Source organism: Sylvia atricapilla, chromosome Z (genome assembly GCF_009819655.1).
Source record: "Sylvia atricapilla isolate bSylAtr1 chromosome Z, bSylAtr1.pri, whole genome shotgun sequence".
Classification (NCBI taxonomy): Eukaryota; Metazoa; Chordata; class Aves; order Passeriformes; family Sylviidae; genus Sylvia; species Sylvia atricapilla.
The window spans coordinates 11,566,938-11,584,551 of record NC_089174.1 but is presented as its reverse complement, the minus strand read 5'-3'; the positions used below and the strand labels follow the sequence as shown (position 1 = coordinate 11,584,551).

The following is a 17,614-nucleotide window of genomic DNA, read 5'->3' as shown; positions in this document are numbered from 1 at the left end:
GTGGTTTTGGTAAATTAACACCAAAAGGTATTTTTTCTTTAAAAATCAGTGCATGATCTCTTACTAATGCTGGGACTGTGCACTAATTTTGCACAGAACAGATGTAAATAAAAAGTTAAGGAGTAGGAAAAAAAAAAACCCCAAACAATAATGTATTTCAAAGAATCATACAAAAATAAACCAGGGAAATTCACAAGTTCTAGAAGGCACAGGTGGAAGAAATAATTCTCCATGTAAATTGTTTTTATCTAGTGCCAGGGTTTGTGTGGGTGCTGTGTAGATTACACTGCTGTTGCTTAACTGCTGTAACATCTGTAGGATTTCTGCAGCAAGACTACAGATGATTGGTGAGTATTTTGGCAAGGAGGTTCCTCTCCCACGTTTCCAGTCCCACTGCTTGTTTTGACACTGGCTGTGTGACAGACTTGGAAAGGGGAGAAATTCACTCTTAAGGAGATGGGCTCCCTGCAGCTGCAGCTCTTCTCCAGGACTATTCATGACAAAGCTGAAACAAGGGATTAGCAGGAAACCTGGTAGGATGCGACCAGTCACAATCAAACTTTTGTAGGGAATTTTCCATATTATAAGGCAGACATGGGAGCAGCTGTAAAGAATTTCTGTGTGGATTTTGGTACTGATCAAAGCAGAAATCAAGAACCAGTTTTATAGAGGTGTACAAATAGAGGGAGAAAAAACTGCTGAAGTCCATTCCTATGCTACAATCTGTTAGTATTGCTACATTATTTTTATAAATTAGGAAAGGAATAAGGTGTGCAACAGCCAATTAATGGTGACAGAGCACTTCAGCTGCAGCAAGCCATAAGCCATCCCTCACATTCCTCAGAAGAGAAATGACATGTAAAAGACAGAACCTACTCTGTTTATCCCCACTGTGAATATTATCATCCATGCAGGCCCCAAGCTATGCACCTGAGGTGCCCTATTTAACTTTCTGTACTTTCACTTCATGTTTCTTTTTATCTTTATCATGCTGTTAAAATAAACAACTAAGATGCAAGTTTTCTCAAACAGAACAGAAAAAATACGTTTATGATAGGTAGAGATTAATATTCGACCAAGCAGATGAATTAAACAATAGGAAATGTAGCACAGCTTGGTTGGCATCATCAGCAAAATATGTGGAAATAATAGCAATGAAATCAGTAAGTTAAAAAAGCACTTGTTAAAAGGCATGAGAACCTGAATCATCCTGATTTAGAGAAAGGTTTCATTCACAGTTTTATTTCACCACCACAAGCAGTACTCCCCTAGGTGCTTATGTAAAGAGAAGTAAAGACAATGCACATCACATGAGAGCTGTCCAGTGCTTTACATATTTATCAGTTTATAAAGTTATCATTGCATGGGGACTGTAATGCTGAAATACTGTGGCCAGAACTCTCCACAGAAGATAACTTCATGTCCTTCATGGCTAGTTCTGAGTGAGTGTGTGAGCACAGGCCCTTGCTGTGAGTCTGGTACGCAGCTTGTTTCAGTGCTTCCTAGTCAGAACTGGGAGATGGAGAATGGAGAACTAAGGCCTTATACCACAGAAAAACAAAATAAACCAATCAGCAATATACCCCAAAGATCCCCAAAATAAAAATAACTAAATAAAACAATACATAAAATTTTTAAAACAACACCAAAATACAAAATGGTCAGAAGGCTTCAGGGAAAAATGAGGACAGAAGACACAGAGGTAACTTGAACCACCTCATATTCCCTCACAACCTCCAACTGATTTCACCTGTTGGTCCTGTTCTATTTTGCCAGCCTGGTAACCTCAAATGATCCCTGCTTACAAGTAACTTTCCACTCTGGAACCCAGGTGAGTCTGTTCGCTTTGGAGTGCCCCTCAGCAAACCTCACTGAGCTTCTACTGACTGCACAAAGAGTCACAAAGTTCTGCTCTTGGCCCCATGAAAACCATCTGGTGTGTCCTGTGTCTTGCATCAGAAAAAGGCAGAAAATCATAGAGTTATGGAAGTGATAGGGTTGGAAAAGGCCTCTTAGAGCACTGAGTCCAATCTTTTACCCACACCACCATGTTCACCACTTTGATAGCCTTCCCTGGCATGCAGCCTTCTACACAATGTTCTCATCAACTCTCCAGCCCTGTCTTTTCTAAACTTCACATGCACAGAAGTCATTTCATACCTCACCTCATCCTTGACTGCAAACTCCCAACCTTTTCCAGCTCTCACTCTCCCACTTCAATCAGGATTGTACATACCCTTGAATATTTGTGCAAATTCTTCATTTGTATGTGGTACCATGTTGCCTCAAGTTTGCCTGCTTTTCACTGTTTGCATTTTGTTCTCATGCAGCTTCAAGTAAACTATGTATATTTTTAGAATTGTTTAAATTCTTCTCCTCTGGGAGGAGAAAGATGATTGATGGTGATGTTCACCAACAAGGTCAAAGAGGTGGCTACCTGTGTAGCCAGAAAAATAAAGTGGAAGCTTTCCTACTTGACCTCCTGCTGCCTGCCTGGTCCTTTTGTGCTCCTAACAGCAGCTGCAAGTGTGATCCTCCGTCACAGCACTGTAATAGTCTTCCCTGCTCCTCTCCACACAATTCCTGATGCCTTCTTTACCTTTCTGGCTCCTGCTGAGCACCAAGATAATTTCAGGAAATTACCTGCTCTCATCCTCAGTCCTGAGCCAGTCTTCTCAGGTGCAGAGCTCAGACTGTTTTGCCTCATGTGCATCACTTGGTATTAATCAACACTGGATTTTATCTGCCACTCTACTCATGTTCCACGTAGGAGTATTGTAAATGACACACGTCGCAGTGTCTGTGGCAGGGAAGCCAAGGAATGACTGAACAGAAAACAAAAAAAAACCCACCAATGTCATTCACTGCCCAGAACTGATTCACTGACTGGTCATGTCCATCCTACGAAACAAATGACACCAGAAACCACCAAGGAAAAGAAAGGCATTCTTTAAAAAAATTCACAATCATGATAACACACATGGAAAATAAATAAAATTTGGTTTAGCCAATTTTGTACTTCATGACTCTATAAGTTTAGTACTATCTCTACCTTGAATAATTGCATCAAGCTACAAAGCAGGTGATTCCATGGTTTAAGATCTGGTTTGTAACCTTCAGTTATTCTACTCCTTACAGGTGGACACTGGATTACTCTAACTTGGTCTCCTGAGACTCAAAACTACACACTTTCTTGTCAAATCTGCTGCACAGCCTTCTGTTTTTTACATCACTTGGGAGAATGACCTTTAATGAAGAACTCTCTTGAAAAGCAACATGAAAAAGAACATATAAATGTTAGGAATGTTGTTTTTCCCTTTCAACATTCCCAAGCTTTGATGTTCCTTCCAATGACTGTAATTGAAGACTGTATTTTCTCTCATACTTCAGGATTATGAATATTGAAATGCAGTGATTTTAACAATACAAACACAGTATTTTTTGATTGAATTAGTTCCTACTGGGAAAACCTAGTACTTTTCATCCTTACTTTGCTTTCTAAACAATCTGTAAATGCACTGGATTAATTCATAAAGCAAATTGTGTCAGCAATTTCATGCAGAGTCTGATTCCAAAGGCAGATAATATTCATCATTCAAATAAAAACTGCTAAATAGAAGTTTGTGAAGGTACGCCACACAGTGTGATCACACAGCACATACAGGACAAGCACAGAGCCAGATCCAGCCAGGAATGTAGGAAAGACAGGCCCAACCTGATCTCTTCCTGTGACCATCTGGAAGGTGAGGGGAAGTTGTGGATGTCACCTGTACTCTCACAGCATCTCCTGGAAAAGCTGCATCCCAGGTCCTGGAGAGGGGCATCTCCCCTGGGATAAGGACTGATGGTGGTGGGCCCAGGGACAGTGGGGACAGTGCTGACCAGCTGGTGTCTGGTCACAGCAGTGACCTCAGGGAGCAATGTTGGGCCAGTCCTGTTCAATACCTTTGCTGATGACCTGGGGGAGGGGATCGAGTGCTCTGTCAGTAGATTCATGGGTGACACCAAGGTGGGTGGGAGTGTGGATCTGCTGGAGAGCAGGAGGCTCTGCAGAGGGGTCCAGACAGGCTGACCATGGGCCAAGGCCATGGCTGTGAGGCTCAAAGAGGGCAAGAGTCAGGCCCTGCACCTTGGCCTCAACAACACCCTGCAATCCTGGCTGGAGCAGAGGGGCTGGACACCTGGGACAGGCCCTGGGGCTCTGGTGATGGCAGCTGACATTAGCCAGGGGAGGCCAGGTGGCCAAGAAGGACAATGGCACCAGGGCTGATCAGGAATAGTGTGGCCAGCAGCCCCAGGGCAGTGACTCCCCTGTGCTGCCACTGCTGAGGCTCCATCTCCAGGGCTGTGTCCAGCTCTGGCCCTCAGCTCAAGCACAACCCTGAGCGGCTGGAGCATGTCCAGGGAAGGGAAGGGGCTGGAGCCCCAGGAGCAGCTGAGGGAGCTGGGAAAGGGGCTCAGCCTGGAGAAAAGGAGTCTTGGGGGGACCTTCTGGATCTGCACAATTCCCTGACAGGAGGGGACAGCCGGGGGATCGGGCTCTGCTCCCAGGGAACAGGGACAGGAGGAGAGGGAACAGCCTCAGGCTGGGCCAGGGGAGGCTCAGGTTGGACACCAGCAGAAATCTTCCCATGGAAAGGGTGGTCAGGAATTGGCAGGGGCTGCCCAGGGAGGTCTGGAGTCCCCATCCCTGGTGGTGTCCAAGGAACGCTTGGATATGGCACTCAGTGGGGGTCAGGCACAAGCTGGACCCTATGATCTGGGAGGGATTTTCCAACCTAAATGATTCTCTGATAAAGTTTCTAACACAGAACATCACTGCCTCAGTACTATCTCTACTATGATCATAGGAAGTACACAAGACTAAGAGAAATAGTGATCCATGCTCATGCAGAAATAATTCTCTTCTCACCCATCAATGACCAGAGCTCTAAACATAGTGGATACAAAATCCACTGAGATCCACAGGGATCATTTTCTATCTTTAACAGATTTTCATGGGTGATTTTGAGATTGGGTCTTCAAAGCAGTTTTTTAACGTTTCAGTGGGAAAGAGGCAAGTGTGAGTTTACAGCCAGTTTGTGCATTGTCACACATAATCAAAATGAACTGTGGATTTAAGCATGTCAAGTCAAAAGGAAATTGATTTTGTAGACTTCAAAAAAATTGTTATTTGCAATATCACCTATGAGGGGACCCTGTTAGTGGAAGATATTAATATGTCAAAGGGTACACAGCAAGATAAGCTGCACATTCAAAACTTAAGTATTTTATGTTGCACTAAATACCTTCAGTCAGTACTCGCTTTCCAAAGAATATACAGTATACACTCACAACAAGTAAAACTGCATGCCACCTTTGGACACAGAAAACTTCATTTTAAAAAATAAAATCTTAAATTATAAGTGAATTTTTAAAAAAATATAAACAAGAAAGGTATTGTATGAATGCTTAGCAGATCACATACATGTCAAATATTAATCTTCCAGTAATAAGTTGGATTAGAAACATAAGGAAATCAAGCAGTAGGTTTGGGAAAGGCCTTAAAAATACCCAGTTCCAGCCCTGCCATGGGCAGGGACACCTTCTTTCCACTAGACCAGGTTGCTCCAAGGCCCATCTGACCTGAGCATTTGCTCAGAAGAAACAGAGGTCTGCTCTTGAGGAATGTTCACCTCCTGGGAACCTGTGGGTCACCTGTCTGCGCAGCACACCGCCTCACCTGGAGGGCTCCCATGCCCGGCTGCAGCTGTGGCAATGGCAAAAGCAGAAGCAGGAGACACTGAGCAGTGGCTGTTGTCAGCAGTCTGCACTGTAAAGGGGAAAGACAGGAAAGATTAACTTCTACAAACTTTTTATCAACCAACAACAAGACTTAGAATCTTCATTAATTTTTGTAACTTTGTGAACACTGTATTTATTAACACTGTCAGAATATTTTCTGTGAAGAACAATAGAAGTATCATAATAATATTTGTGGTTTATATTTCCATATAATTATAATTAATGTTGCTATAGAAAAAACACCTGAGACTGCCAAGGTGAGGAACAAGATATTAACCAAATAAAAGGGCAAAAAAAAAAAGAGATCCAAAAAAACAATGGCATAGAAAATTAACCTAAAAAAAAATTATGTTAGAGAATTAAGCATATTCACCACCTTCTTCTGATAACTGGATTCTCACATTTTCCCTGGTCACTGCTCCCGTTGAGCAGAGTTTCCAGATTTTATCCAACTTTCTCTACAAGGAGTGCTGTGCACATTGTCTCTAACTAGGACTCAGATAATTTGACACTGCCCACAATTTCCAGCCCCCAAATCTTGCCTTCCTGCCAGAAATGTGCCCAATCACAGAAAATTACTATTGGTTTAAATCTGAAGTGTCTAGGCAACTTATTATCCAGAAGACTCTGCTCTGCTTTTGTTTTAGTCCCAGATACGAAACACCTGCCCAGAAACCTGGCCTGCAGGAGCTGGCAGCATTTTAAGTCTTCACGGATGCAGCCCTGCTAATGATTTCAAAGATCCACGTGAAAACTATTTGAGGAGCTCCAGCTCTCTTTTTCCTCTTCAATTGAGCAGCTTTTTCAAATTTTGGAATAAATAATGTGAGACCATCTGTAAATGTTCAGTGTTACACAAAGAAACAGACACAGTCACTCCCCATTGACAACAATGGGTGCTGTGTGTTTCATGATTACAGATGGTGCCCAAAATATGTCCCCTCATCAGCTGAAAAAAATATGTCAGAGTCTTGAGAATTCTGTGAGAACAGGACTGATTCAATATTAGTCTTGAACTTGGGCACATCGTGCTTGCGCTATTTCAGAACAATGAATCATACTGGAGTCTCAACATGCTTCCATTCCTCATTATTGCTGCTCAAATTTAACAGGCACACTTCACATTCTTATGGCTTTATTTATTTTTAACACCTGAGAAACAAGAAAAATACAAGCAAACCAGATGATTCAAACATTATTACTGCTTTCTACTGTCCTGCACAGATCACAGGTACAGTGATTAAACTCTGTTTGAAGTGATTGGCAGAGCCAGGACATGTCAGCTCTCACCTCCTGGCTGACGGTATCGGAGGTGACGCGGCGTCGAAGGGGACCTGCACGGGGACAGCTCTGCAGTGTCCACCACTGAGGTGCTCTCAGGAATGGTCCTGTCCACTGACACAGATTCCAGGACTGCTGCTTTAAAAGAGAATAAATGTCAGTACTGATGATCATGCATAATTCAGTTTACAATGGTTTCAAACAGTACTGCTCCTGTCACTTGCCATGAGATTTTACCATTAACTCAGCAATAATTGTTCTCTAGATAGAGTTGAAGGAGTGGGAAAGTCTTGTACCAATGACACAAAAGCTCAAAAATAAAGAACTTGGTGAAAACCAGCAAGTTGCCAGTTTTAAAGTATGATGGATAAAACTGGATTTCAATCAGGAGAATATGCAGTGACATCCACATATAATAAGGGTACTTGAACTAATAAGTTTTCTATGACCTAGGGAAAATAATCCTTGTTGAATAACAAAGTATAATCAAAATCTGTCCAATAAAATTGCCAAACAGCACTGGAGAGGAGACTAGTCCATGGTGGAGTTCTTTTATCAAAAGAATAAAAAAAGGAATGGGATAAACACTACTTCCAAAATGAGGGAAAACAAGCTGGTAAAATACATCCTGCATTTGATGTGAATGACAGCTCTGCTTGCAGCATAAGCATTGTGTATATAAAGCTACACATAAACAAAAACTTTGGGAAACTAAAACTCTGAAAGCAAACAACTTTGGAAGTAGGCAAAGAAGGTGAAAAATCCCAGCCTGTAAATGGGCAACAGTCATAGAGAACAGCAATCACCATAATAATATTTCCTGGGAAACAGAATTTGTGCAGTTGTACTGGACTTAGAGTAAGCCAGAGCTGATTTTTTGGAACTCTGGCAGTATCAGAGCAACAGGACTACCCAGTTCCATCCCCCTTATGAGATTTCTTTTTAAACTTACTTATGTTCAGCAACATGCTGCATGCCCCTGGGCAACAAAGGACTCTCTATTGGAGGACAAAGCTCTCTACCTGCAAATTCCTCCAGACCAAGCTGTTCAGCAGGAGATCTCCAAAGGGGTGGGAGAATGCACTGACAGCAATTTAGCATTTATATGAGCTTCTGGCCATTTACAAATATTCCTCATGCTGTCCAGGTAATGCTTCCAACTTTGACAGACCATAATTAGGAATGTGCATAACTCTCCAACAGTGCCAACTGCTTACACTTGGGCAGAAGAACCTGTTCTTTACCAGTTCACTTGACAGTGTGTAGAAAAAATGTTACAGCTAAGACAGCAGTTATATGTCTGCAATTAATTTTGATGCACGGCCTATATATGATGTGCTATCATCTCATTGGTTTGAATGTGGCTAAAGTAGTGCACAAGAAGAATTTGCTCAATGTTGCATAGAATAAACTCTAATATAAAGTCTGTTATGCAATTAATGTAAAAATGTCCAGTATACTGTATATATAATATTCATGATTATGTACAACAGCTAATCAGTGTTTTTTGAAAGCATAAAGCATGAGCAAAGATCACAGAATCACAGAATATCCTGAGCTGAAGGGACCCACAGGATCATCAGTCCCACCCCTGTCCCTGCACAGACACCCCAACAATCCCCCCTGTGCATCCCTGGGAGCAGTGTCCAAACACTCCTGGAGCTCTGGGAGCCTCACGGCTGTGCCCATTCCCTGGGGAGCCTGGGCAGTGCCCAGCACCTTCTGGGGGAAGAACCTTTCCCTGACCTCCAGCCTAACCCTGCCCTGACACAGCTTCAGCTGTGGATCCTGTCCCTGGCATAGGGAGCAGAGATGGGAGCTGTCCTTTGGGATGAAGCAGCATCCCCAGCTGAGATCTGCCCTCAGGTTCCTCTGCTCCAGCTGAACACAGCAAGTGCCCTCAGCTGCTCCTTGTGCGGCCCCTCCAGACCCTTTACCATCCCCACGTCTCTCTTTCAGACACACTCTAACAGCTTTAGCTCTTTCTCATATGATGGTGCCCAAAACTGTCCCCAGGACTCAAGGTGAGGCTGCACCAGCAAGCAATGCTAGGTCTGGTACCTCGCAAGACAGGAATGTCCCTCCTGGCTCCAGGCCACTGCTGACTCAGATCAAATTGGACATGGAGCAGGATCCCTGTGTCCCATCCCACAGCTGCTTTCCAGCCCCTTGCTCCCTGGTCCATCCACACAGCCAGGGGTGCCCATCCCAGGTGCAGAATCACTTGTTAAACCCAACACAGTTAGTGATTTCCTATCCCTCATTTGCTAAACTCTCTCTGCAGGTCCTCACTGCCTTCAAGGGAGTTGACAGTTCCTCCCAATTTACTGTCAGCAGCAAACTTACTTAGTACCCCTTAGAGTCCTGTGTCCAGGCTGCTAATGAAGATGTCGAAGAAGACAGGGCTGAGGACAGAATCCTGGAACCCCAGAAGTGAGTAGTGCCAGCCTGCTGTCACCTCAGTCACTGACACCCTCTGTGCCTACCTCATGAGCCCATTGCCCAAAATGTTTTTATCCACCTGTGGGCTGGACAGTTTATCCAAATGGATCCTGGGAGAGTCTGTATCAAAAGCTTTCATGAAGTCCAAAAAGACTACATTACTGCCTCTCCTGGGTCATCCAGGTGTGTCACCCTGTCATAGAAGGAACTCAGGTGTGACCAGCAGGACCTTCTCCTTGTGAAACTGTGCTGACCTGTTGTTGCCAGATGAACACCTGTTTGCTCAGCTGGTAGGGAAAAAGACAACCATTATTTTGTAAAATCACTGGCCTGTGGAACTGCATAATAGGAATCACGTTAAACATCAACCAGAAAGAGGAGTAGGACAAATATACTTTCATCTCCAAAATAAAGAATTACACTAGTTGTGCCAACATGGCTGCAGATTTGGGAAAGTAACACCAAACTCATGGGGTGGTCAAGTGTCACTTCAGGGCTGACAACCACCAGAGACCACTGTACAGACCCCTGAGACAGACAAACTCACGTGAAAAGGGAAGGAACATATGTTGATGACTTAGGGGGAACGATTATCATAGGTATGTTTGTTATGAGAAAATCAGTGAGCATGCACGTAAAATACAGCCTGGGCACAGGAGCCTTTCAGTGATCAGCATACACAGTATTTCAGAGGAGATAGCCCCCCATGCCTCCAGCTGAATGAAGAATGGCTGCTGCTTAATGCTGCACTGGTGTCAAGGAGGGTTTATAGGGCGGTTTTATTTTTCAGTGACACAATGCTTCCAGGTGTTTCTCAACATCTCCCAGAATAATTTTCTCCATTACCTTACCAGGCACTGAAGTGAGACTGATGGGCCTGTAGCTCCCAGTGTCACCTTTCCTGCGCTTTTTGAAAACTGGGACAATGTTAACCAGCTTCCACTCAACTGGGACCTCTCCAGATTCCCAAGACTGTTCAAACATCTAGAGAAGCCTCACAGTGATGTCAGCCAGCTCTTTGAGTATTCTCAGATGAATCCCATCAGGCCCCATAGATTTATAGGGATCAAGGTGGTGCAGCAGATCCCTACAATATCAGGATCAACTTGAGAATGAGTTTATCATTCTCAAGCCATGGTCATTCAGCTCAGGGCACTGGGACTCCCTTAGCCCATGCTGAAGAGAGGTAAGAAAACAACAACAAATATCCCTGTCTTGTCAAAGTCCTTTTTTGTGAGGTGACCACCCTCATTCTGGAATTGGCCAATGTAATTTCTGCACTGGTTTTTGTTGATGTATTTTAAAACCCTATTTTTATCGTCCCCCACAGTTCTGGCAAGTTTCAACTCCAGTTAAGCTTTGGCTGCAAAAACTTTCTCCCTGCAAGCACCATCTCTGTGTTCCTGCCATGTCACTCAGCCCTCTCCTGCTGGGCATACACCTCCCTCTTCTGCTTTACCTCCAAAACAAGATCCTGCTCAGCCAAGCCAGCCTTCTGTCTCATCTGTTTGACTGTCAGCATTTTGGAATTGCCTCTTCCTGTGCCCTTAGGAGGTGATACCTAAAAAGTGACCCACACTGATGAACCCCAGCACCTTTGGAACATTTAACCCAGGGATCTTGATCACTATTTCCCTGAGAAGTCTTAAGTCTTCTTTGCTCATGTCCAAAGGTGAAAATTTTCTGACGTTTTTCCTCCTAGCAACAGAGATTTTAAACTCAATCACTTTGTAGTTGCAGTAGCAAAGATAGCCACCAATCATGTCACTCATGCAACCCTCTCTGTTAACAAGCAACAAATCAAGGAGAGAAATTTTCCTAGTCAGCTCTCCTAATACTTGTATGTGAAGTTGTCATCCAGGCGTTTCAGTAATCTTAAACTCCAGAGAAGGGACTTAACCTGGGAGAGAATTACATCACCATCTGTCCTCCCAACTGGTGTTTTTTATCAATTATCCTAATTTCCTAACACCTATAAAATGCACTCACCCCTGTGGGGATGAGCTTTTGTGGACATCTTTCCATAACTGCCTCTGAAGGCTTTCAAATAAAGATCCATTCTTATATTACCTCCTTACTAAAATTATCCTGAATTTCATTTTCAGGTTGGGAAAAAGGCAACAGTCCAGGCTGGGAGATCTATAGCAGTGATGCCCTGATAACTCCCAGAGACAACTGCATCATTTGACTGCTGCTTGATTCTTACCAAGAGCCTCTCAGTTGTGCCCTCCCTACATTTTAGCCATCCTGTTACATACAATGCCTCCCTCTGCCTCATCTGCCCTGCCTCTTCCTCCTGCAGAGCCTGTAACTGTTCAGTAGGGCACTTCAATGACAGGACTCATCCCAGCAAGGTTTCACTTATGCCAGATGTCAAATTACTGGGACTGGGACAAGGATTCAAGCTCCTCTTGTTTGTTCCTCATGCTGTGTGTGTTGGAACAGAAACACTTCAGCTGTGGTCTGTTGCAGCCAACACCTCCCACCAGTGCTCAGTTCCTCAAGTTTTGGTGCATCACCCCACTGCCTCTCACTACCCAGCCTGGTTTTGTCCCTACCCCCTTCCAAACTACTTTAAAGCTCTATCAATGAGTCCTCCTGGTTCCTATCCTTTTCCCCTCTGAGAAGGTGCATCCCATCAGGTGTCAGCAGATCAGGTGTTGTATAGACTACCCCATGGTCAAAAACCCAATGTTATTCTGATGACACCAGCTCTTGATAGGCAGACTCCTAGAATCCTACAGTGGATAACTTGCCCGTTGAATAGAGATTTTTTTGTTAAACAATAGGCAACATTCTGTAAAACCAATCCCTCAGCATAATGAAACATCTAATTTATTAGCAGGGCACCGATAATTCATCAGTAGGGAGCAGACATAACTTTTCAATCACATTTGTCTTAATTTGTACTTGGTAATCTTTTTATTCTTTCCTCTCATTAATTTTTTGTTATTATAGAACTAGAAACTAAAATTGAACTACATTTTGCTCAGATTTACAGATCAAGTTCCTCAGACTGCAAGCCAGGCCATGTACAATCAGTTTTAAATATTGATTTTAGGAATAAAAAAAGCATTTTTAAATGGCATGGTTTTCTGTTTAGTGTAACAACAATAAAAAAGATTACTGCAAACTTCTATTCCAATTAAGAAGATCATTCCTGTGTCCTCAAAGGAGAAATAATGCTGACTTCTGTTTCCTATGAGACTGGAGCTACTTTCTTGCTTTGCCATCTATAACTACAATGCTCCCTACCCTAGATACTCACACTGAACGGTTTTTATCAACCAACTTCAGGCCTCTGGAAGTAAAACTTATTCTGAGGCGCCTTATAGCATCCACAGAGGAAACAGGCTTTTGCTCAGGAGCAATTAATCTATTTTAGATTTGTACCTTCTGGAGGGATATCCAGGTGACATTCACACCACCTGGTGCAAATGTCACCGATGTACCGAGAACATCACAGGCACTATTTGTTTGCATTATAGATGGAATCTTCATGGAAAACCAGCCCTCTATGCAAACAAGCTAAAGCTGTTAGGTCCTTCTTTTTAACTTATATTTCACTTCCTGTAGTACATGGTACAACTCAAAAATCTCTCACCTCAGGAAACACAACTAGCATAAAATTTTCTCTTATGCCTTTCTCCTTAACACTGCACTGAAGTGAAAACAAGGTGCTGTGGGTTGGAAAGAAATGAGCTTTAAGGCCCCTTCGCACCCAGACCATTCTGTGATCCTACAGCTTTGTCATGCTGCTGTTTCTGGAAAGGAACAGTAAAGCACTGGGAACAGAGAGCACATCATCAGAGAGCTCCTCAACCAGAGGAGCAGCAGTGTGGCAGGACATGTCCTCCCATTCTCTACCACAGACAGCTGGTGCAGATATGGAAGAGATAGCCCAGGGACTGAAAAGCCCAGCAAACGGTCAACTCCAGCACCAAAAGGGCTCAAGCCTCACTTAAGAATCAACATCTTAGTCTGGAGAGCACATGTGGGAAGAGATAAAGCAAATATTCTTGACTGTTTTACAAACAATAAAAGACACATGAGTTATCACAGAGACAGAAGCTTCCTACATCCTGAAAGTGTTCATGACTTCTCCCTGGAAATTGGGCTCAGATTCCATGGTTACTTCCCTGAGGGAAAGGATCTCCATGTGTGCCCCAACAACAATTGGATGGTAAGATATGTTGAATCCTAAGTTATACTATTTCTTCACTAGCTGTAACCTTAATAGGCACTTTTAACCTCACACTATATACATCTACTAGCAGTTTTCTTTTTGTCTTTGTTCCTGTGTAGTATTAGTTTGTTTTAAGTCTTATGTCAGTTAGTTTTCTGTCTAATAAATAAATCATTCATTCTATAATAGACCAAATCAGCCATTATTAAAGAACTTGCAAACAAGGGGCAGTTTTGGGGTACTGGACACTTCAATAAAGCTACTGCCTGCTGCCAGAGGCCTGGGCAAAAGACAGGGGCTTCTCTAAACTCACACATCTATTCATAACAATCAGCGAGCAGCACGCTTGATTCCAGCGCTCTGTGGGTATGGAATACCTCTGCGGATGCTCCTCCTCAGCTTGTTGCAGAGGTCCAGGCGTGGATTCTCCAGGCTGTCCTCGGTCGAGCCTGGGCTCTGCTCGGGAGACGACAGCCCCCGGCTCAGGTCCAGCGGTGCCTTGCTGCCTGTGGGCGGCGGGGACGTGGCCGGGCTGTAGTTTGAGGTAGGACTGCTGGCCACAGAAGAAGCTGAGAGGTCAAGGGCACCGATCCTGGAGTTCAGCGGGGAGGTCAGGGACAGTTTGCGGGTCCTGGCGGGTGAGGAGGTCCTAGAGAGTGACAGGGGAGGAGGAGAGGAAAACTTGCGGCAGAGATGTGGTGATTTCCCGTCAGCCAGGTACTCCCCTCTGTTGTTCTGACTGGTGGCAAAGAACAGCTCCAAGGACCTGAGAGTCAGAAACACGAAAAAAGCAACACAGTAGCAAACACTGAACAAACTTGAGTGAAAACGCTCAAGTTTTGAGCAAATCTCATGACAGTGCCAAAATCTGTGTGACACTTAGTCCTCAAAGCTTGGGCATATAGCTGAGACAGACCCTCCTTAAAACTCCTTCTTTGCTCACTAATAACCTTTTTCTTAGATCATTTACAAGCAGAAAATAATGAGAAAAACACCCACAAAACAAACTACAACCAAGGCCATGGTATCTCTTCCAAAAATCTGTGACAGAAAGGTCCCAGGAAGGTGGGGACCCCTGTGCTCACCTGACAGGAATGGAGGTGAAGGGCCGCCTGTAGATGTCAGAGAGCTTCTCCAGGACCACGGCTGCGGTGGTGAAGATGCGGTATGTGTGCAGGAAGGTGTTGAGGAAGTCGATGCTCAGGAACCGCAGGTCCGTCAGCCGCTCCAAGAGGCGCTCCACACTCGCGTAGCGGATCTGTGGGACTTTGCAGGAATTCAGCGTTTTGCTGAAGCAAATATCAATGTCATCTCTGTGAAGCCGAGCATCAGATCTACACAAAAGTCAAATTTAAAACACTTTATCAACGAGTGATCATGGCTAAGGAGTGGTACACCTTTAGCTGTTCTTGTCAACATAAAAGCAGCAAATATTTCCACATTATTGTGTTTCATCAATGCAGGAAGATTTTTAATTTGTGGTGATACCTGTTACCATAACTAAGGGAGCTTAAATTTTTTCTGGCAAATTAGGGCTTTTCAAAGCCCTAATCATGCTTAGATTTGAAAATCTGAGTCCTGTTGTCCTGAAATGGAACAGGTGGAAGAATTGTCCCCTCTAGTCTCTTTCAGGCTATTAGTGGCCCATAGATCTACATTACTAAAATCTCTGTAGGGAATAATTGTTTGCAATGTTTTTTGCTGGGATCAAGCTTTGTCTAGATTAAAATAATGGACCCTAAAACAACCCAGCAAAATTAACCCCTTAAGCCAGGTTTAAGGCTTCCTGCAAATTAACACCTGCCTTCAGATGCAAGAATTAATTTTTGTTTGAAAAGAAGAAAGCGGGAACAGCATAAAAAAATCTCAAATTTCAAAGCAGAAGCCAAGAAGAATATTTGTTTTAGTGAAAAAAGAAAAACAAAAAACAACCAGTTTTTGTTCAGCAAGAATCATTTATATATCCCTACCCATAATGGGGGGGCTTTCCCTTCAAATTCCGTTTTGCTTGATTTGTAAATAAACAGGATGAATACTAAGTAAAGCATCTCTCAATACACCTCATCTTTTTTCCTTAAAAATTATTGGATTTTCTCGGAAGAAATATCAGGATATTTCACACAATTTTACACTGTATTACGTAAAAGAAAGAACAACAACAGAATCTTGTTTCCTAAACTGGGCCCTTCAAAAAGTGGCAATTTTTTCTATATATCATCCAATGACATCTGACTCTGAAAGTCAAACTGTGCTGCAAATCAGGCAAGTAAAATTTAAGAAGGAGAACATGAAATTTGTGTCTGTTGTGAAGGTCAGTATTTTCTTTAGAATAAATATTCCTTTCTGTTGGCACTGGGACTGAGGTCCTGCTGTACTTTGAAAGGGGACAAATGTACTTTTAAAACTCAGCAGGTGACAGAAGTGTTTATGTACTGGAGAGTTCCTGGAATAAAGCTGAAGACAATAAAATGCATTATTTCCAGGGATCAAAGGTATGTGCCCTAAGAGTGCATTCCCAGATGTTTTCTCTCTCCCATTTCTAAGCACAAAGAGAGGAGAGGAAACACTACAGAAGAGGCATTCAAGAAACCAAGAGATGTGACAAATAATAGTGAGAAGAGAAATGATTTTATGCCTATCCCTGTTTCATTCACTTATATATTCATTATTTCCTAATAAAGAAAACTCATGTAAATTGAGGTATATAGAAGATTCAAGTTGTGTGGAAAATCTGGAATCATATACTGAAAATATCTCACTAGAAACAAAAATTATTTATTATAATTAATAACCGAGAGAATCTAAAGGTAAGAGAAGCAGCCTTATAAACAATGATGCTACTTTGATGTGATCAGTTAAAATCATGAGAGAAAATAATTTTTTAACAGAAATAACAGAAATACAGAAAACAAAACCTTTGGCTAATATAACAAAATACCTTTGATGATTGTACTTGCCTGCAGTCACAGAAATTCTAAAGACATTTTTTGAAATCTCCAATAAATTTACGAGATGACAAAGAAAAGATAACTGAGAACAAAATCATTCATTGGATGCATAACTGAAGCCAACTACTCAAAACCCAGAAAAACCTAGGTTGTGATCCAACACTGTGAATTCAGAGTTCACCACTCTGAGTGATCCCTACAATTCCAAGAAAGGAATTTGAAAATATATGTTTTGGGATATAGAATCAGCTCCATTCAACCTAAAGGTTTGCATTTTCTAAACATATGCTTTATCTTGTTAATTTATTGAAGAAACACAACAATCTGTTTTGTGCTCTGTTGCACTTACTTGATCATATGTGGCACTGTGACTTTGGAGTTTTCTTCAAATACTATTGTCATTAATCCATTGCACCTTATATTATCAATGCACTGTGAAAATAAACATTGAAAACTGTTAAAATCAAAACACAGGGTTAGGAGACTTATTTCCACACTTTCCATATCCCTATAAGCTCGAAGCACAGCTTTTGCAGGGTATGGGCTGATTAAGACAAGGTATTTTCTCAAATGAAAAGCAATGATGCAAGAATTAGAGTCGACATGCTTCTCTAGCCTTTGCCTCTCAGGGTATTCCATTTAGCAACCTTTTTTTTCCACATGATTAAGTATTTTGAGTTGGAAGTGATTTTCCTTTGAAGCTCCTTTGAAAGGGAACAAAACTCATTATTCCTAGTACTTCCTGAAAGAGTGTAAGCTTGTGAAATCAAGACCACAAGAAAGTCAGAATCCTTTATACTCCAAGGGGTATGGTAATACCTCAACCTTTACTCTCTCCAAAAGACCAGAAGGGAATATAAAAAGCTTCCAGAAACACACTTGTAAAAACAAATTCAAGTGCTGCTCCTTGTGAAACACAGCTGCAAGGAAGCTGTCCAAGCTGTTCTCTGCAAACTCTTGTATAAATGTTTCA

General features: G+C 42.5%; 1 protein-coding gene across 1 annotated transcript in view; it reads right to left on the bottom strand.

Annotated features, from left to right (window-relative positions):
- The window catches only part of RASGRF2 (Ras protein specific guanine nucleotide releasing factor 2), a 113,394-nt gene that overhangs the window by 32,962 nt on the left and 62,818 nt on the right, over positions 1-17,614 (bottom strand). The window contains exons 13-17 of the mRNA XM_066339950.1: positions 16,991-17,073; positions 14,779-15,027; positions 14,071-14,459; positions 7,075-7,203; positions 5,723-5,812 (exon numbers count right to left, since the gene is read on the bottom strand). Of these exons, the coding sequence (XP_066196047.1) occupies positions 5,723-5,812; positions 7,075-7,203; positions 14,071-14,459; positions 14,779-15,027; positions 16,991-17,073 (940 nt within the window). The remainder of the gene's footprint in view (positions 1-5,722; positions 5,813-7,074; positions 7,204-14,070; positions 14,460-14,778; positions 15,028-16,990; positions 17,074-17,614) is intronic.